The sequence below is a fragment of the Myotis lucifugus genome, unplaced genomic scaffold (genome assembly GCF_000147115.1).
Source record: "Myotis lucifugus unplaced genomic scaffold, Myoluc2.0 scaffold_584, whole genome shotgun sequence".
In the NCBI taxonomy this organism is placed as follows: domain Eukaryota; kingdom Metazoa; phylum Chordata; class Mammalia; order Chiroptera; family Vespertilionidae; genus Myotis; species Myotis lucifugus.
The window spans coordinates 241611-263063 of NW_005871632.1; the positions used below are offsets into that span (position 1 = coordinate 241611).

A 21453-nucleotide genomic window follows, 5' to 3' on the forward strand; every position below is an offset into this window, starting at 1 on the left:
CATACTTCTCAGGGGAACCTTTGCAGCTGAGATAGCCCTCTGAATCTCAGCCGTTGCCTATGGGAATGGGGCCAGTTTTTTGGGGTTTTTTTTCAAGTCTCCACTCCCCAACTCCCCCCTCCCCCCTCCCTCCCCCGCACACACACCAATCTCGATGTGGCTTCTGTGTATCCTTGATTATGAGACTTCTCTTCAGCTAGTCTATGGTTATTTAGGTTGATTGCTCTTTATTTTAGTTGCAATTCCAGTTTGGTCCTGGAAGAGGTGACTGTAGCTTCCACCTTCTCTGCTGCCATCTTGGATTTCCCTCTTTTTAAGTTTTCCCCAAGTGATTCTACTATCCGGCCATTACTAAAAACCACTGATTATATTAAAACAAGAGTGAAAAGCTTTAAAATAAATACATTTATTCAGGAGAGCATTAAAAATGCTATTCATTGCGTACTTTTTGTCAGATCATTGACAATTAGAATTGACCAGCTAATTAATATCTATATTGTTCACTGCAATTGTTGATTTTTCCTGACCTGTTTTTCTTTTTAGAACAAATTCTGTGTTGAAGGGATCCCTTGCTGATTAATTTGGTACTTAATCTTTCGTAAAGATTTCCATGAGCAGAGACCCCCCTTTTTTTCTGAAAGAATTGAAATCGGACAAGCACTTTAAAACATACCTATTACCAATCCCCTTCTTGAAGAATAATTTGGAGAAGGATCTATGACATCCTATCCCTTATTTTTTAAAGTAGGTGTTATTAACAGTGATAATTATCAGTGTTACTTTTTTTTTCCATATGAGCCATCACTGCACCTATCTATATCCTATATAATAAAGAGCTAATATGCAAATGGTCGTTGCACCCTCGTGCCAGGGCGGGGGGACCTGAGGCCGTGTCCCCTGCCTCAGCGCTGGGGCTGGGGGACCTGAGGCTGCAACCCCCACCCTGCGGGGCTTGATTGAGGTGGGGTTGGCCGGGTCTGGGTCTCGTGTGATTTTGAGGTGCACACGTGTGGGCAGGGACTTGACTCTGGGTCCCACGGGGTGCCCCAGACTCTGACAGGAGGGAGATTTTTGTATACATTTTACTAATTTTCTTTCATCTCTGACACTTCTATTATAGAGAAAGGGCAAATAGCAATATTAAAATATTTTCTCTAATTAATTCCCTTTTAATGTGCACAAATTTCGTGCACTGGGCCACTAGTATATATATAAAAGGCTAATATGCAAAATGTCCCCTTGGGAATTCAACTAGGAGACCGGGAGTTCGATCGCTTCTATGACATGTGCTGACCACCAGGGGACGGCACAGAACAAAGGAAGGCCCCGGCTGACAGCCAAGGAAGGAAGGCCTTGATCGCCAGCCAGGCCCAGGGACCCTATCCATGCACAAATTTTGTGCACTGGGCCTCTAGTAGATTATATTTTTTGAGCAGCAGAAACTGAATCCTGTACACATGTGAACAGAGTTCAGTACATTCAGTACTTTTACTCCTTTTTCTGCTATGCATAGTAGACTCAACAAAAGAGCACAGTGTCTGGGTTGGATTCTGACAGCCAAGTTCTTTTCCTACTCCTTTGCTCAGGACTGTGATTTTCAGTATTCTCTAAAACTTTTTCTTTCCCTCTTCTTTCTCCCAAGAGGTTTTAAAGTCTGCCATTTCCACCTCTTATTTCCTAGTGCAGTGATGGCGAACCTTTTGAGCTCGGCGTGTCAACATTTTGAAAAACCCTAACTTAACTCTGGTGCCATGTCACATATAGAAATTTTCTGATATTTGCAACCATAGTAAAACAAAGATTTATATTTTTAATATTTATTTTATATATTTAAATGCCATTTAACAAAGAAAAATCAACCAAAAAAATGAGTTCGCGTGTCACCTCTGACACGCGTGTCATAGGTTCGCCATCACTGTCCGAGTGTCTTGGGTATCTGTGTGTGTGTGTGTGTGTGTGTGTGTGTGTGTGTGTGTGTGTATAAAGGCTAAGTGACCTACCATACGTATGTCTGACTGACCGACTGGCCAGTACATATGATGCACACTAGCAATTTAAAAATAAACATTGACTCCTGCATGCATGATACATATAAAGCTCTTGCTGGCACCAGTTGCACACATGTGTTCTGATTTGTCATTATTGATCGTGAATTTGGTTGACACTTCTATTATAGAGAAAGGGCGAATAGCAACATGAAAATATTTTTTCTAATTTCCTTTCACTGTGCACAAATACATGCACCGCGCCAGTAGTTAGAGCATAAAAGGGAGAAGCCTTTCTGAGCCACGAGTTTGAAGATGGCCTACAAAGCACATTGACTGTTTTCTACTGATGAAGTGGGAAGGATTGACGTGGTTGTTAGTTGATACAAGTAAATGGCATATGCAGAGCTGGTCTTTGGCATCTTGCATGCCTTGTTTCTAGGGCAATAAACTGGTACATTTAGAAAACTGACAACTCCAAAGTAACTTCATACGTTTTTACTGGAATCTCAAATGCCTCTGTTCGTTATGAAGTTAGAGATAAAAAGCCTAAAGCACATGTTGCCTTGAAAAAACAGAACTTTAAAATAATAAAATGCTCAGTGGCATTATTTACTGAAAGCTCATGAGTATTTTTCTAGTGGGAAGCAATTACAAATTCAAGGTTTGTGATAAAAGAAATCTGTAGGGAAATATATGTTTGGAACAAGAGGAAGGTACTACAAGGAAAGTCCAGAGAAGTGGCCCAGTTGGCCTCAGCTGCGTACTAAAAACTACATGGAGTGGTGTACACATATTTTTATTGCTCTTAATGGCACTCTAACAGTGAGGAATTTGGGCAGATTTTTGTTGCTTTCACAGGACTGTATTCTGACTCCTTCATGAGTCTTTCATGATTTACAAATAGTTAAAAGTGGCAAACAGTATATCTATTGAATATCTTCTTCTTTTTTTACATTTATAGGTGAGTTTACACCTGAGATGCAGGTGAGAATTCGACAAGAAATTGAGAAGGAGAAAAAAGTAGAGCCATGGAAGGAGCAATTCTTTGAAAGCTACTATGGTCAGAGGTAATATCAAAATAGATTCTATCATGTGGTGCTTCATCTTATTACCTTCCCAGAAAATCTAGTCCTTAATTTCCTTCTATATTTTCACAGTTCTTTACTGAGAAAATTTTTTCTCTTTACAATTCTCAAGGACACAGAGTTGGTTATGGATGGGATGGTTTCTTTAAAAAAAAAAAAGATTTTAATGATCTTGAATTAAAGTGTCTTTCTTTAAGTAGATTGGCTTTTCTTCCAGTATCTTTATAAAATATAAAAATACTGAAGTTCTATATATTTCATACAGTAATTTTAATTCCACAATATGAATCACTAAGGAATTCTAGGGATCCTGTAACAAGGTCTGTTATATCCAATGTTTAATTAAACGGCCTCTCCTCTGTAGAAGGCACTCTGAAACAAGATATAAATCCTGTTCTCAAGAAGCTGTAGTCTAAATCAGTTTTTTTCTAACAAAAAATCCGAATGAAGTCTTAATGGAGGACATTGAAGTAGGAGACAATGGAGCTGTGTTGTTTGAAATAGGATTGAACACCCAGTCTTATTTGTTTGTTAGTCTCCCTTTCTTTTGCATAACTAATGGGAACCCTTAAGGAGACTCCATAACCACAGCTTGAGAACTATTGGCTCGCTTCCCTTTCTCTAAGTGATGTTCATTGACATCTTCATGGTCATTTAGGAAATGATTCCTGTTGGGATTAAGAGTCTCATATACTGATTTTTCTATATTCTTGGTATGAGTTTTGAGTTCTATAGAAATGACGGTATGTATACATTTAGACCAGGGGTCCTCAAACTACGGCCCACGGGCCACATGCAAATACAAATATTGTATTTGTTTCCGTTTTGTTTTTTTACTTCAAAATAAGATATGTGCAGTGTGCATAGGAATTTGTTCATAGTTTTTTTTTTAAACTATAGGCCCTCCAATGGTCTGAGGGACAGTGAACTGGCCCCCTGTTTAAAAAGTTTGAGGACCCCTGATTTAGACCATTATTACAGATACCAGGTATTCCAAAATATTGTTCATTCTCTCCTCAGGGAGATAGAGCATTACAGCAGTTCTTGGATCCTTCAGTATTTAGCTCTTTTTGCCAACTTTTATAGAAGGGCTGTTTTTTATTACTGTCCAATTTTGTAATTAGCCATTTCATCTCAGAAGTGCAGTACTGATTATTTGAAGTCACCAAAGAGGTTTGCCTTGTTTTTGCCTGTTAAGGATTATTCTAGAATATATAGGCCAGAAACTGAACCTATAGGCTGGGAATGGAATCCAGGTCTCCCAAATGGGAGGCAAGAATTCTACCACTGAACCACCAGTGCTTCCCATTAAACAATATTCTCAAACATTAGAAGGAGTCCCTATGACCCCTACAGAGTAGCCTAGTTCTTAGCCAGGCCACACTACAGTAGTCCCAATTGTCCTTCACTCCCAGGATAACTCAGAGGCACTGGATTACAGAGCTATATCAAGTAAATTAAATAGGCTTTCCGAAAACTCAGAGTTGTAATTCTCATCCTCTGGAGAACATTGACAGCCAACTCTCCTATTATCTCCCAACTCTCCTATTATCTCCTCAGGGTCTCTTAGGTTTTCTACAGATACTGCAGAGCACAGTTGATCCAGTCTAAACCCACAATTTCAGGGTGTGTCGATCTTGGCCTTCTTTCACTTCCCTCGAGGATAGTCTGTGATGCATGTCTCTAGACAGTGTGGCCCCTTTATAACAGGAAGTAATAATAATAATGAACATTATTGAACTTCTATTATGGGCTAGGTACTAATCTTAAGTATTTTACATGCATTAACTTAGTTAATGATTATAGCAATGCTATCAAATGATTAACCTCAGTGCACAGTTGAAGAAACTGAGGTACAGAAGTCTAGTCACTTGCTTAATATAACATGGCTAGTCAGGCTCCAGAACCTTCAATAATAATAATAATAATAATAATAATACTGATGATGATGATGATTAATAATATTGATGATGATGATGATGATGATGAAGAAGATATTATAAGAAGGATACATATTATGCATCAGGTTCTAGGCATTGCCATATACCATTATCTCATAATGTTTTCAATAACATGGGCCATTTCTCAACTAGAATATTTCTTTCTTCCACCTTTTAGTTCTGGCCTGAGCCTAGAGGATTCAAAGAAATTGACAGCTTCACCCAGCGATCCCAAAGTAAAGAGACCCTCAGCTGAGCAACCAAAATCCATGCTTCCTTCAGAGGCCTCTCCTGTCAGTATAATCCCTGTAATTCCCCAGGTAGAATCTAAAGAAGAAGTAGTGCATATGCCATCACCAGTCAGAAAAGAAGAGCACGAAAGCCAAGATAAGGTGCAGCCAAACCCTGAGTCCACAGAGCCCCTTCTTTCCTCTCCCAGCGATACAAATGAGCTTAGCAGCATTCTTCCCATCAAGTGCCCAAAGGATGAAGATGTCTCGGGGCAGAAGCCAGTTGCCTCTGCTGAACAGGAATCTGAGAAAGAGAATCATCTCACTACAGCGTCTAATTATAACAAAAATGAAAGCCAAGAAGCTTTAGTTAAGTCTCCAAGCAAACCCAAGAGTCCTGGAGTAGAGAAACCAATAATGAAGCCCATAATAGAAGCAGGTCCACAGGGGGCCACTATGAAAGAGCCTTCATCAACTCTGGTCGATCACAGCCCAGAAAGCCTCAAGAGGAAATCTCTCACCCAAGAAGAGGCCCCTACAAGCTGGGAGAAAAGGCCGCGTGTCACTGAGAATCGCCAGCACCAGCAGCCATTTCAAGTCTCTCCACAGCCCTTTCTTAATAGAGGGGACAGGATCCAAGTGCGAAAAGTACCACCTCTCAAGGTAAGAGAATTTACCGAACTGAAAGAGAGAGGTGGCCTGAACACTAAGTTTTTGGTCATGCCTACCAAATTTGAAGTAATTAGTGGTATTTTTTAATGCTGAAGCAATTATAGATATTCATATAAAAACTGTGGTCTTATATATATAAAATTGTCAATAAACAGCTATTTAGACTACATTCCTACAGATCTTTATTGTTTGACTAAGTAAGGTACCTGGATATCTGATGGCTACTTTTGTATCTTAAGACAATTATGGAAATTATTGTCTCATGTAGCAAAATCCTATATAATAAAAGCCTAATATGCTAAGTGTCCGGTCGACTGGTTGGCCATTCAACCAATCAAAGCATGATATGCTAAGGCTGCTCAATCGCTCGTAATGACGTGCAGGGGCAGACAGTCGACCGGTCTACCAGTCGCTATGATGTGCACTGACCACCAGGGGACAGATGCTCTGACCAGTAGGTTAGCTTGCTGCTCAGGTCTAGCCAATCGGGACTGAGCGAGACTGGCCAGACAGGTCCTGTAGCCCTCCCACGGTCCCTCCCCGGTTGGCCAACCTCCTGTGTCTCCCTGGCCCTGATCGTGCACTGGTGGGGTCCCTTGGCCTGGCCTGTGCCCTCTCGTAATCCGGGACCCCTCAGGGGACATCAGAGAGCCGGTTTCAGCCCGATCCCGCAGGCCAGGCCGAGGGACCCCACTGGTGCACGAATTTGTGCACTGGGCCTGTAGTAAGAAGTATAATGATAAACATGAGGCCATTGTTGTGATCCAAAGATCATATATTTGTACCAAAAACCATGATATTTAAGTGTACCTTGGCCTTTTTCTTACTACTATAACTAATGTGATGTGTAGTTCTAGAGCTACCTTTAGTCCATCCTTTTTTTTTTTAATATATTTTTGTTGATTTCAGAGAGGAAGGGAGAGAGAGATGGAAACATCAATGATGAGAGAGTATCATTGATCGGCTGCCTCCTGCACATCCTCCCCTACTGGGAATTGAGCCCACAACCTAGGCATGTGCTGATTGGGAATTGAACTGTGACCTCCTGGTTCATATGTTGACTCTCAACCATTGAACCACTCTGGCTGGGCTAGTCCATCCTTTTAAAGGAAATGTGTGGCTACCATGAGTCACCACTGGTTACTTGAAGGACATTGGTAAGATGGCATAGTCTTGCTAAGCTCTACTGTTAGGATATGTCATTAATTTCTGTTTTAACCTTATATTTCTATTTGTCAAATCTTTCAAATTCCTATAGCAGTGTCTCTCTCAGTATATAACGACTGCATCTAATCAGCAGTGTACTTTTGAAAACCCAAATACATTTTTACTTTTGATTTAACGGTTTATTACTTCTCGGGTTTGTGCTTAATATCAGTTTGCAGTCCTTTCACTTATTTAATTAATACATAATATTTATTAATATGTTTTTATTAATAGTATTTATTAAAACCATTGTGTCTATTGTGAGCCCAGGCACTGGGTGTTCATTCACTGTAGGATATAAGTAGAAAAATAAGCCATATAGAAATACTGCTTCCCTCTCCCTCCTTTTATTTAACTTAGGTGAATCAAAGTTAGTTCTGTCAGGAAATATCCTATGGAAACATTCATTTACTAGTACTTGACCCATTTCACGTACCACATGACTTCTGTTTCTCATTTTGCCTCTTATTACTAAAAGTATGATGTTCCTCATTACTTTTTATTTTTACCATTTATGGTTTCATTACTTAGGAATCTTTCCTTATTTTTGACAATTTTCTACCACTAACATTCTGTCATGCTTTGCCAGATATTCTGATTTATACGATAATTATTTTTACTATTCTTATAAAGATAGTAGAAACTTTTTAAAAAAATTTATCTTTATTGATTTCAGAGAAGAAGAGAGAGGGAAAGAGAGATAGAAACATCAGTGATGAGAGAGAATCATTGATTGGCTGCCTGCTGCATGCCCCCTACTGGGGATTGAGCCCGCAACCCCGGCATGTGCCCTTGACCAGAATCAAACCTGGGACCCTTCAGTCCGCAGGCTGTCACTCTATCCACTGAGCCAAACCAGCTAGGGCTAGAAACCTTTTTTTAATGAATCTTAATCAGAACTAATCTTCAGACCTGAGAGCTGAGTTATGTTTAGATTTTACTTTATATCAATGACACATGGTGAGATCTATCCTTTCTATTTCCTAATCTGTAGAGGCTGAATTACATCATAGTTTACTAATCCAAAGAGGCTCAATGCTGAAAACTTAAATCCATTGTCACCAAGCTAATACTATTTAACTTTTTTCCTTCTACTTTCTTCTTCTTTATCCCCCCAAAAAGAATTTGTACCAGAAGTTGCTTTAGTAACTATAATTTTACCTTAGACTCTATTTCAAATCCTGCTTTCTTAGACAAAGCTTAAAGTCGTTTATAACAAAATACCTTTTAAACAAAATTTAAATAGAAAAACAAAATTTGAATTTTATTGCAAATGTTATAAATGTATATAAAAATTGTGTTGCTGTCTGCATGATTTGGTCTCTCATCAGAAACTTCCCATCTTTGTCACAGGTGTTGTAGTGTTCATCCTATTCTAAAAATATGTTATTAACGTTTTGTTATTCTTATAAATGAAAACTAAGCTCTGTTGTCCCGTTTCCCCCTCCCCTACTTCTTTCAGATCCCGGTCTCCAGAATCTCCCCCATGCTGTTTCCTACATCGCAGGTCTCTCCCAGGGCTCGTTTTCCAGTCTCCATCACTAGTCCTAACAGAACAGGAGCCAGAACTCTTGCCGACATCAAAGCAAAAGCCCAGCTGGTCAAAGCACAGAGGGCAGCAGCTGCCGCTGCCGCCGCAGCTGCTGCAGCCGCCTCAGTTGGAGGGACCATTCCAGGACCTGGCCCAGGGGGTGGACAAGGCCCAGGAGAGGGTGGTGAAAGGAAAACCGCTAGAGGAGGGAATCCGGACTCAGACAGAGTCAGAGAAACTGGAAAGGGCCCCACACTGGAACTGGCAGGAACTGGAAGCAGGGGAGGTCCGAGAGAGCTTTTACCCTGTGGTTCAGAGACTCAGCCCCAATCTGAGACCAAGACCCCAGGCCAGCCACAGCCTCTTAGTGTCTCTGGAGCACAACTACAGCAAACCTCCTCAGTGCCTCCAACGTCTGCCATCAGTGGAGCATGCACAAGTGTCCCATCACTAGCTCACACTGACCCACCCACACCAACTTTAGGGAAATTGAATATTGAGAAACTGAATGCCACCAGGGCAGCAGCCACAGTGGCCTCGCTTAGCCACCCACAAGGGCCCAGTCATTGCAGGCAGGAGAAGTTACCTTCTGCTCCAGCGGGTCCTGCTCTAATCTCAGACGCCACACCTGTTCATTTTGCAGCTGATGGCACAGTTGAGCCCAAAGCAGGTTGTAGTAAGAATACACCAAACACTTCAGCCTCAGCAGAGACAACTGCCAGGGCTTCAGTGGAGATGACTTCCTCCCCTTTAACATCTTTATTAATAGCAGCCACTTTAGAAAAGCTTTCCATACCCCAGGTTAGTGGAACTGTAGCACCTTCCGGACCAGTTCCATCCTCAAGCACTTTGCCAGCAATTTCTAGCCTTAAAACTCCAGGAACTTCTTCAAATATGAATGGATCCATTTCACGGCCAAGCTCAAGTATCCCTGCTAATAATCCTCTGGTCACTCAGCTGCTCCAGGGCAAAGATGTTCCCATGGAGCAGATTCTGCCTAAACCACTCACCAAAGTTGAAATGAAAACTGTTCCTCTGACTGCAAAAGAGGAAATAGGGATGGGAGCACCCACAGGCGCCAACAAAACAGAACATAGCACCAGAGAGGAAGTTCATGAGAGGCCTTCCCATCCAGCTACACAGCAACTGGGTCAAACCTTGCAAAGTAAGCATCTCTCCCAGGTTCCCAGGCCCCTTCAGCTCTTTTCAGGTAAGGATCTGAGGGACTCCAGCATTGACACACACCAAGAAGGACTAAGTAAAGCAACCCAAGATCAGATCCTTCAGACTCTCATCCAGAGGGTTCATATCCAGAGGCATAATGTTCTCTCGTTTGTGCAGCCCTCCCAGTTCAACTTCACTCACTCAGGTTTCCAGGTAGAAGACATCTCCACAAGCCAGCGGTTCATGCTGGGCTTTGCTGGCAGAAGGACTTCGAAGCCTGCAATGGCAGGTCACTACTTACTTAACATTTCCACCTACGGCCGGGGTTCAGAGAGCTTTAGGAGGACCCATTCTGTAAACCCTGAAGATCGCTTTTGTCTAAGTAGTCCCACTGAAGCCTTGAAAATGGGATATACAGACTGTAAAAATGAAACGGGAGATAATAGCAGTGACAAAGAAGATACTGATGAGGAAAGTACTGCTGATGAAGAAGAATCGGCCATGGTGAAGGAGGAGCCCCAGGCTTCCCAGAGTTCTGGCAAGTGTGAAGCAAGTTCAGGACCCCACAGTAGAGAAGCCCTATCCACTGATTGTTTAGCTAAAAAGAATGTGAAGGTAGAGACACCAGTGCAAACCGCTTTAAATAAGGAGAATTATCTGTTCACTAGAGGCCAAACATTTGATGAAAAGACCCTAGCCAGAGATCTTATTCAGGCAGCGCAGCAGCAGATGGCTCATGCAGTGAGAGGGAAGGCAATGCATAGCAGCCCTGAGGTTTTCAGTGCCACTGCTCTTCCTCCACCTGCAGACAGTCCCACTCATCAGCCTCTCCTCCTTCCACCACTGCAAACCCCAAAGCTGTATGGGAGCCCCACACAGATTGGGCCCAGCTACAGAGGCATGATCAATGTCTCCACCTCGTCTGACATGGACCATAACTCTGCTGTCCCGGGGATGCCTGACTGTGGCCAGGTATCTAGCAATGTAGGTGATGTCATGTCCTTTTCAGTGACTGTCACTACCATCCCTGCTAGCCAAGCCATGAATCCCAGCAGCCATGGCCAGACCATTCCTGTTCAGGCATTTCCTGAAGACAACAGCATAGAGGACACGCCTTCGAAATGTTACTGCCGATTGAAAGCCATGATCATGTGCAAGGGGTGTGGCGCCTTCTGCCATGATGACTGCATTGGCCCCTCCAAACTGTGTGTCTCCTGCCTTGTTGTTCGGTAACAAGACGAGAAAGAACACGCTGTAAAGGAGGTAGAAGGGAAGGGGTGGCAGGCTGTATTTTTGTGTCCTTTGGAATCACAGAAATAAACAAGTAGATTTCAGTTGTCGAGAGACAAATGTTACTTAATCAGGTATACAGAGTACAGATCTTACATTTTAGAGCAAGAGCACCTTTCTAGTAAGTCTAAGTCAACAAGACTTTGTGAATTTGTGACAAGTTTGCACTTACAAAATCATGTAAATATGTCACATTTTGTTTTAACATTACTTTTCCAAGTGTTTAGGTAATAATGTATTACTTTTAATTCAAATTTATGGTCTACTTCATGTGACTCCAAGTTTAATGCCATGCATGGTGAAAGGAAGCTTGTCTGCCTTCTGTCCTTTCCTAAGAGGCTGGGAAGAGGAAGGAGTGAACAAAATGGTCTGGAGAAATGATGTTTCATGCTGATTATGTCTTAATCATCTGCCTGTAGGTTTTATGTGGATTATTCAGCCTTTCCAGAATATGGATTCAGGGTTTACTAAGTCCCTTTACTTTAGATGGAATCTTAAGTTCAAATTTTTGATAAGGTATTCATTTCACAGCTAGTGCTTCAGACTCTGAAAGCTCTTGACTTGGTTCTTGGCTTCCATAAGCCAATACTATTGCCAAGCACACTGTGTGCAATTTGTGGGTCCCTGCTGTTCCCTAATCCCATTCCCCTGCCCTGAGATAGTGAAGGTGGTCCAGGAAGAGTGTGCCTCTCTGGCCCCTGGTGTTACCATAGCCTGGGCAGGGCAACAGTTCCAGCAATAGCCCAAGTACTTAGTCATGGGAGCTTACAACAGGTTTGAAATACTAGTATAAAATGAACAGGAAAGTGTTAGTGCTGGGCTAATGTGAATTATGTGTTTTGTTGTGCAAGGGGAGTAAAGGTGTAGAAACGACAAAGATATTTGGGGAAGATTTTTAACATTAGAAACAAGGTAGCCTCTTTCTTTTCTTCCAACACATTACCTGATGTCCCGTAGTCAGCTGTTGCTGCGGTAGAACAGCTCATGAGGGCCACATTTGCCCATTCTGGTAAACCTATTTTGACCTCCCAGGCATCTGAGGAGTATGGAGTAATATGTTACTTTGAAGACATGTATGCACTCACACATACAATAAAAGTCAGACACTTTTCCTGTTTTAGAAAATATGTCCCCTGTTTTGGATTTCTGCTGTCTATGCACTAGAAGTTTTTAATGTGAAGGGGCTTCAGTAAATGGCTAGGGGAACATCTAGAAAGGGGGGAAATTACCTCTAAAGCTTTGTTGTTTGTTTTTATTCTTTTTTGTGTGTCCTTGTTGTGTTTTTAAGCCTGTATTTAGCAACTAAAGAATTTTCAAGTACATATATTTAGGTCATGGTTAAAGAACATTCAAATAAGCCGACCATTTACCAGAATTTGGTATTTTAAAATGGGGTATTGTCGACGTGCATCATTTGCATATTGATTTCAAGTTTTCTAATTCCAAGTGTGTAAAGTAAAAATACTATAACTAGTACAGTTGTAGTTGTACTTAGTATTCAGGATGTGGTATTTATAACATGCAGAACAGTGTATACTTGTTAATTAAGTCACATTCCAGATTAGGAGAAAGTAGCAGTAATAATCTTTGCTTTGCTTCCATTCTGCTACCCATTCTTCCCCTCCCTCCATGTTATACACTCTTAATATTTTCAAACTCCCTAAGAGACTCATTACTTCACTTTTTTGCTTCTGTTTTTTGTGTGGTCCAAGGCAAATAGAGGACTAATATCTGTGTTCTTGTTGCAGCCAAGACAATATGTCATTCTAACTTCCCTTTTTCTTCCAGCACACATATAGCTAAGAGAAATGAAAGCTGCAAGGATCCAGGGATAAGGTTTAAATTCTCCAGCTAAGAACCAGCAACACACAGAAACCGTGGTTCTGTTCCCAAACTCTCAGTACCCTGGGAAATTCAGGGGGAACTTGAAAAGACCTAAAGCTGGTTAGAACTTCCATTGCCCAGCTTCTGCACTCCCCACTTGAGTGGCAGACTGAAGGTTGGTCTGCGTGCTGGAAGTTGCTGAGAGTTTAGAACTGACCAATTAGTTACCAATTGGGGTTGATTAATGTGGCTTTTCTTCTTCGAAACTTTCCTGAAATAGAAAATATCTGCTCTGTGGTTCCTTTAAGCTGAGGATGGATAGACTAACCAGGAAAGGAGGAAAGGATCAGGGATTTTCAAGTTCATTTAGAGAGCAAACCATATCGTGCCTCTTCATCTTGACCCACGCTCTTGCAGATGGTCCTAAAATTTACTGTTCACAAGATTTTCTTCAGAAGTAATACAATACCCAACTAATAAAATACCTGCACTTATTACTGCCCCTAAAACAGAAATTGTCAACTAGGTACACTGCCTCAATATTGACCAAAAGAGAGAATAGTTAGGTTTTCTTAGATTGGTAGTAAACTGAATACAACCCATATATCAGTTTGTTTGAAAACAGTGGTTTCAAGTTGAAAGCCATGAACTGAATAGAGGAGAAAATTATGATCTTGAAACAAGGCAGAAGGAACAAGAAAATCATTAAATTATTGAAGTGTGGCATGGCACTCCAGTACCTTTAAAGCAATTTTTATTTTAGGTTTTCAGAATTACTTTACCATTCAATTCAACTTAGTAAGTGCTAAGCTTATTTGTCTGATATTAAGTTGCACTGTTTCGAGTGACTAGTCAGGCATTATGCCTGATGCTTATTATGCCTCCAGGGTGTGCTTCCGATACCTCCCACTGCAGGTCACCTTGGGGAGCAAGCACTAACAGTATGTCATCTCAGTCTCGCTTATGAATATTGAGTCATCTAGTAAAGAGGCTCCCGGAGTCTTAAAGAATTTTGACTAAAATTCTCTATCCTATTAAATAGAGAATAAAGCCAAATAACCTGGCGTTGTTTGCTCTGCTTTTATTCCTTAACTCCTGTGCTCAAGATACTAAAGCTATCTGTGGTATCCCATGTAACATTTTAAAGAATCAGACCTGACAAATGTGTATTTTTACTCGGGGTAGGAGAAGCATACTTGCATGGGCTGGGAAGGCACACAGATGGAGTTGTTTTAGGAAGTTATCTCATTTAAATAAGCCAAAGGAAGACCTCATTGCCTTCCAGGTGAAGGATAAATCATACATATTAATGACCTGATAGTCACCATCCTAATTGCTTATTATTGCCATTCTCTGCCTTAGAGTCCTTTCAAAAACTCTTGGGTGAAATGATTTGTTGTAATTAGGGGGTCTTCTCTGGTCATGACACTGCTATTTATTTCTAGAACTCACTGTCAGTGAGCAGTGCGAGGATTGTTCTCTGTAACCTAGAGGTTCGATTTCACGACAAGGAGGGAGTCTCCCCATTGCATTACAGCAATGTGCTGAGTAAAAACTTGGCCAAGAGTAGTTTTCAGCTCAATTTATAGACAAGTCCAAAGAGACTGAGAAACATGATGATGGGCAGAGATCTTTCCTACCATGTTTCAATACCTACATACCTATTGAAAGAAAACGATAGGTAAAAACATTTCCTAAAGTTGAAGAGCCGCATAGATTATTGGTTACTTTATTTTTATTAATGCTTTACATTTGATACAACTATTAAAGATCAATTTTAAAAATAGCTTTCCAATAATATATTTTAAGTAATATATATTTTAATATCTATGTAAAAAATAACAGTGGAAGACTGAATTTCTCATATATGGGATGTGTAATGTAGGACCTCACTGTTAAGGCACAATTTCAAAGGAAGTTATTCTAAAGACATTCAGATTATTTCCAAAAAAAATGCAATAAGGGGGTTGGAATTTATTTTTTATTTGAAAGGAAAATTGACTTATTTACCACAAGCTATTTTTTTTTCCTTTTGGCTATAAGGTTTGTATAGACTGGTTTGGTAAAAGCTAAACTTTTGTGTCTTTTTGCCTTTTTAAAGGAATTGTTAACATTGGAATTGAGGGTATGTACAGAAAAGTTGGTGTCAACACCATTTAAAAAGTCATATTTTTTCACAAATATAGAAAAATCATTTTACATAAGAACTTTAAGTATTTGCAATAAATATATGTATATAGATTGTGTGTATTCGTATATTCTTATTTTTCATTTTATTAACTAAAAGATAATTAAAGGGAAAATGAAGACTGGAGTCTTTGGTGAATCTCGAGTTCTGACATGTATCTGAGTGATGTGGGCAAGGGCCCTCAGTTGCCTTATATTACTATTGGGAGAGTTCAGAACTATAGTAAAAACGTTAAATTCTCTCAATCTGTCCGTCTATTTTTACCCTTAAACTGTTCTGTCTCCTGACCACCTCATGCCAGTAGGAAAGTAAAACAAAAACAATAAAACCCTAGGTGCATTCTTTAAAAAAAAAAAAAATGCTCATTGTTTGCTTCTAAAACAAATGGTAAGAAAATATCTCCGGGGAAAATAGGTTTTCCTTTCTCCACACTGGTTAATAATTCATTAGCAAACATTCACTGCCAACACCTTCCAGGCCTAGGGGTGTGTGAAGAAATAATCTCATGAAGATAATAGAACACTTACTGTTTCCCATTTTTTTCTCTGAGAAATGAGTTTCATAGCCAGTTTTATATCCCTGTTGATCTGGAGAGGTAGAAGAGCTAGGTGAACGTGGATTTTGACCTCCGTAGTGTCAGGAAGGGCATTTGTGAAAATGACTGAGCCCACATGTTAGAAGACATTAATTGTCCGTAGTCCCATACTTCAAGATAATCTGGAATCCTGATGTGCAAGAGTTGTGGTTACAAATATTTAGTTTTAGGATATGCTTGAGGAAACCAAGTGATAACTAGATAGTCTTTGGAAGTAAAGGTATGTGGTATGTAGCCCATTCTTTTAAAATGAATAATATATAGATTTATTTGATAACATGAAAGAAAATAAGGTCAGAATTTCAAGAATGTATCTTAATGACGCATGAAATTGACTTTATCGTGTAGTTCACCCCAAATTTGCTCATCTGTGGTTATTTTCACTGATAATAGCATATTTTGGAAATTAATAGGATACATAGAATGCTTTTTAAAAGACAGCCTTTCTATTTTTTCAAAAATTGAAATTTCATATATTGGGGTTGACTGATGATAGTTTAACTGTCAAAAAAAACAGAACTCTAAATCTTTACTGAAAATACACCATTTCTAAAGAAAATTTCTTAAGTCTCAGGGAACATCTGCATCTCCATAATTCCCACATATGATAGGAAAGAAGATGAGATATTTAAATGTGTGTGAGCCAGTCCATGATGACCATTTACAGAGACATCTCCCCCACCTCATTTCTAGTACAGATTCATCATTATTTAAAAGGGCCTCCTACCTCACTGGAAGGAAAACTTGCATTCAGGTAATGACATAGGAGCCTAAAGGTATATTTGGTCTGCGGTTGAGTGAGAAAGAGCAATATACCAGGACACAGCTTCAACTTGAATCCTCAACTTTATTGACATCGCAGTCTTAGAAACCTGTGTTCATTGCTTTTGACACTACTTGACTACAAATGGTCAGAAATCAGATTTTGCATACTGTTTCCAGCTATTTGTGTACAAATGTTAGTTGCTAACTCAGATATTTATTGAACCCCTACATGTACTAAGCACTGCGGAAGTTCTGGTTATGCACAGGTAAACAAAAGCAGCAAACAAAATTGTGAAAGATCTTGCTAATGTAGTAACCATACAGCATATGTCTAGTGCAGGGCTCACGGAGTAATATATGCTATGTATTTCCCAAGACATGGAAGTTTAATTGTAAATGAATTACGAAATAGAAGCATTTGAGACACTGGGCAAAACAGTGGCAAACCATGAAGAAAAGGCATCGACCTAGATGAGACAATGTGGAAGTCGGGAGCCATGTTAATTTACCTGTTTTTGTTTTTGTTTTTGAGAACTTCCATTGGAAGATTTAGAGTTGATAGAAATTTTAAGAAATCTCTTAGTAATATCTAAATTGATGAAATAATCGGGCCAAAAGCAATTCCTTTCAATTAATTTCTGTCAGTATATCAGTAAAGATGCTTTAGCTTGTGTTTAATGAAACCTTCCGAATAACAAGTGGGTAAATAACCCAAAAGAAGCTAACGGGAATAAAAAAAAATCATACCTTGATCTTCATCTGGTAGCCTGGTGAGAAAGCAGTGTATCTCTGAAGACATGTTGCACCCCCTTTTTTTTTCCTCAATAGATATAGTGTTCTTTTTTATTCTAATATTGTAGAATTGGCTTTCCCCCCTTCTATAAGTTACAAAACTTGAATTAAAAGAGGCTTCAGCAGAACCCTAGCCCTTTTTAGTGGCCAAAATCCTAATTCTTTAAGGTTTTCTGGTAGAAGGCTTCAAAAGGATGCCATTGTATCTTATCAGTGCTTATTGGATTTTCCTTACCTTTTGTCTTTAACCTGTGTTACTGGATGGGCAACTTGAATCCTGTATGCCAAAAACATCCATATTTACCTTTAGTCCAAGAGGTATTCGGTGTATTCCACGATGTAAGGTATGTAGTCTCATCTCTGTCCAGGAAGTAGGAGGGTGGATATCCTGTATTTTCCTAGTACTTGGTGACCTTAAACTGAAGATTGGGCTTCTTTCATAGAGACTATAAAACTAAGGAATCTCTATACCTCCATGTAGCTTTCAGTTTCAACCTAAAAAGGGAGTCTCCTAGAAAGATTTCCTTTTAACAGGAAGGACAGACACTGAAGAGAGCCAGAGAGGATCAGCTGTGGAGAGGGGCTGTGAGTAGATAGTGGGCTCTCCCGTAGAGTAACTTTAAACTCAAGTTTTTTTGGTTCTTCAAACTCAAAAGGAGTTTTAGGATATTTAAAAACATCTGATTTTCATCTTGACTGCAAGCCTTGAGGATGCCTAGGGAAGAAGAAAGGTAAACCCAAGATTGGATTTAAGTAAACTTTAAATTATTGTTGTTTTAAAGTTTTGGGTTCTTATAAGATAATGAATTGCCATGAGTGGAACATGGAATTTGGAGGCATTTTGTGGATTTTCAATTGAATTGTGGTGGCAGCTTTAAGCCTCTGATCACGATTTAGGGTTGTGCACCAGGGTCTGTTAACTGATCCAGACGTTGGCTCATAAGTAGTATTAAACCAATTTCTGTCAACACTTAATTTTATTAATTTTAATCATGGGCCCTCTATTTAAATATTTAAAATTCAGATTCGCCAAATGAGAAAACAATGCATTTAATGTTATCAACATATATGAAGATACTTTAGAACTATTATTTCACACCCAGCCTATGCTCTTCCTAGGGAAATTGTGGTTCATAAAATTTTATGTTTCTTGGATCAGTTTTCTTCTTTTTTCAAAAACCAGAGTCTAATGTTTTCAGAGACCTAGAGCTTAGGAATGATGAAGTTGGACTTTGACCCCAAGTCATCAATTTTTTTTTCACTTTAGGTTTTTAGGCAGTGGCAATTTGAAGACTTTAGTAGTGACCTTAGCTAAACCTCCATGTAATCACTATACCTGCTTTAAATTAATGGAATTCTTCCTGAGTCTCAAATTTGGTTTCCCTTTTGTTGCATAAGGAGATGGATTCTGAGCTGGGAAGAACCTGGTCATTTGATCTCTGATAATAAACTACTGTTGGAAGGGCAACTTTGTTCTTAGAGATTTCACGAAATGGAGTCCATGAAAGATCTAGAGTACATGACAAATGACTCTAGAACTTAACACCTTTTTTCTTAGCCATAAGTGCTATGATCTATTCTTTAAAAACCCATCTTAATTCTGTTGTTCACTATATCACACCTGAAGACTTTCACCAGCACCAAGAGAAGTTAGAATGGAAGAATGACCTTAAGTTAGTCTTGTTCACTTTAAAATCTTGGTGCACAGAGGCCTTAGCACTTTGACACATAAAACTGCCTTTTAGCTCCTCACTGTCATCTTTATTCCTCTCATTTTTAGACTTCCTTTCATTGGTTGTATAAAACTACCTTCTTCAGAATTGAATGTATAATAATATTTCTGTACATGGATGAACTGTATTTTATCTTAATGACTCATTTATGTTGAATAAAGGCATACAGTTTTACTCTAGATTGTGCCTTTTCTTTTCCAAAGAAACCAGACATCATGCTGAATGACTTACCTGCTTGTTGCACCTTCCCTGTGCCCGGTGGCACAATTGTCCCTGTGTTCTGGCTAAATTTGGATGCCACAGAAAGTGCTGGTCTCTTCAGGCAACACTTGAGGAATAAAAGAACACAAGCCAGAAAAAGTGTGTGTGTATTTAAAAAATAAAAAGCAAGTCTCTACTGCAAAGCTACAGTGGTAATAGCATAAATACAGATACACAGACCAATGGAATAGAATAGAGAACCCAGAAATAAACACTCACATATATGGTCAAATGATTTTTGACAAGGGTGCCAAGACTGGACAATGAAGACAGCACAGTCTTTTCAATAAATGTTTATATTCACATGCAAGAGAATGAAATTGGACTCTTTACACTACACCGTATACAAAAATTAACATTAAAAACTCAGAACAAAATGGGAAGGGCTTCATAATTCAATTTGACAATGATTTCTTGGATATGATGCCAAAAGCATAGGCAACAGAAGAAAAAATAAATTGGATTTCATTAAAAATTGAAAACTTGTGTATCGAAGGCCATTATCAACAGTGAAAAGGCAATCCACACCTACAAAATGGGAGAAAATGTTTGCAAATCATATTTTTTTTAAAATGTAAATTCTTGTGTTTTTTTAAATATTTTATTGATTTTTTTACAGAGTGGAAGGGAGAGGGATAGAGAGTTAGAAATATCGATGAGACAGAAACATCGATCAGCTGCCTCCTGCACACTCCCCACTGGGGATGTGCCTGCAACCAAGGTACATGCCCTTGACTGGAATCGAACCTGGGACCCTTGAGTCCGCAGGCCGACGCTCTATCCACTGAGCCAAACCAGTTAGGGCATGCAAGTCATATTTCTAATAATATTTAGAATGTATAAGGAATTCCCATGATTCCATAGCAAAAGAAAAACCAACTAAAAATGAATAAAGAACTTGAATAGACATTTCTCACAAGAAGCTACATAGATGGCCAATAAGCATAGGGAAAGATGCTCAACACACCTAATCACTAGAAAAATGCAATCAAAACCACAATGAGATACAACTTCACACCCAGTAGGATAGATGTTATCAAAAAACAAGTAAATGGAAGTGTTGGCGAAGATGTAGAGAAATCAGAACACCTGTGCATTGCTGATGGAAATGTACATATTTGTATATCTTTGTACCAATACCACTTTATCTTAATTACTGTGGCTTTATAAAAGTTGTAGTCCTCCAATTTCTTTATTTTCAAGGTTGGGTAGGCTATTTTAGATCCTTTGACTTCCACATGAATTATAGAATCAGTGGTCAGCCTCTTTAAAAAACAGGACTGTATAGATCAATTTGGAGAAACGAGATCTTATATTTGCCATTGATGCATCTTTTCAGTTATTTACATATTCTTTACTTTCTCTCAACATTGTCTTGTAGGTTTCGGTGAACAGATCTTTCACATCTTTTGTCAGATTTAACTTTTTAAAAAATGATACTGTGACAATTTAAATTTTTTTTAATTCAACTTCTGAATGTTAACTGATGAACAGAAACATCCAATTTATATATTTTTTAATTTTTATTTATTTTCGAGCGAGAGAAATATCCACTTATTTATGCATTCTTTGGTTGGTTTTTGAATGCGCCCTGACTGGGGATCAAGCCCACAACCTTGATGCTTAACCAACTGAACTACCTGGCCAGGGCTCAATTTATATGTTTATACTGATGTTGCTAAACTCACTAGTTTTAGTGCCTGTGAGGTAGAGATTATCATGCTTGTTTAGCATAAAAAGCTGAGGCTCAGAGGGGATAAAGGGTCCTCGGTCGTCTAGCTTGTTAATGGTAGAGTGGGGGGTGGAACCCCATTTCCTGAATCCTGGACACAAGCTGCACCACTGCCTCCCTTCTGAGAAGGGGGGAGCATGCTCTGGCCCGGCTGTGGCTGGCCTGCTTGATTCTGTTCCCTTCTGGCACTTCCCATCCACCAGGGAGGAATCCCAGCCTTCTGCAGGGGCAAGAAAGCTCTGCAATTAGACTAAGTATAGTCTGGGAGAGGCTGCATCTCACTTGGACTAATTATCCTGTCACCCGATCAGAAGAACAAAGAGTGAAGAATTTCCAGGCCCCATCATTTCCATTCCTCTCACTGGCCTGGGCTTCCAGCAGTCAGCCTGACCTGCGGGCCTGGAGGCAAATGCTCAGAGAGCAGACACGCCGCTGACCGGCTGGGCTGACCGAGGAA

General features: G+C 39.6%; 1 protein-coding gene and 1 pseudogene across 1 annotated transcript in view; one reads left to right on the forward strand and one right to left on the reverse strand.

Annotated features, from left to right (window-relative positions):
- Positions 1–296, reverse strand: part of LOC106694704 — a 1715-nt pseudogene extending 1419 nt beyond the window's left edge.
- The window catches only part of ASXL2 (additional sex combs like 2, transcriptional regulator), a 69797-nt gene extending 50615 nt beyond the window's left edge, over positions 1–19182 (forward strand). Inside the window, exons 13-15 of the mRNA XM_023745812.1 lie at positions 2950–3055; positions 5192–5906; positions 8584–19182. Of these exons, the coding sequence (XP_023601580.1) occupies positions 2950–3055; positions 5192–5906; positions 8584–11049 (3287 nt within the window). The 3' untranslated portion in view covers positions 11050–19182. The remainder of the gene's footprint in view (positions 1–2949; positions 3056–5191; positions 5907–8583) is intronic.
- Positions 19183–21453: the final 2271 nt, after the last annotated feature.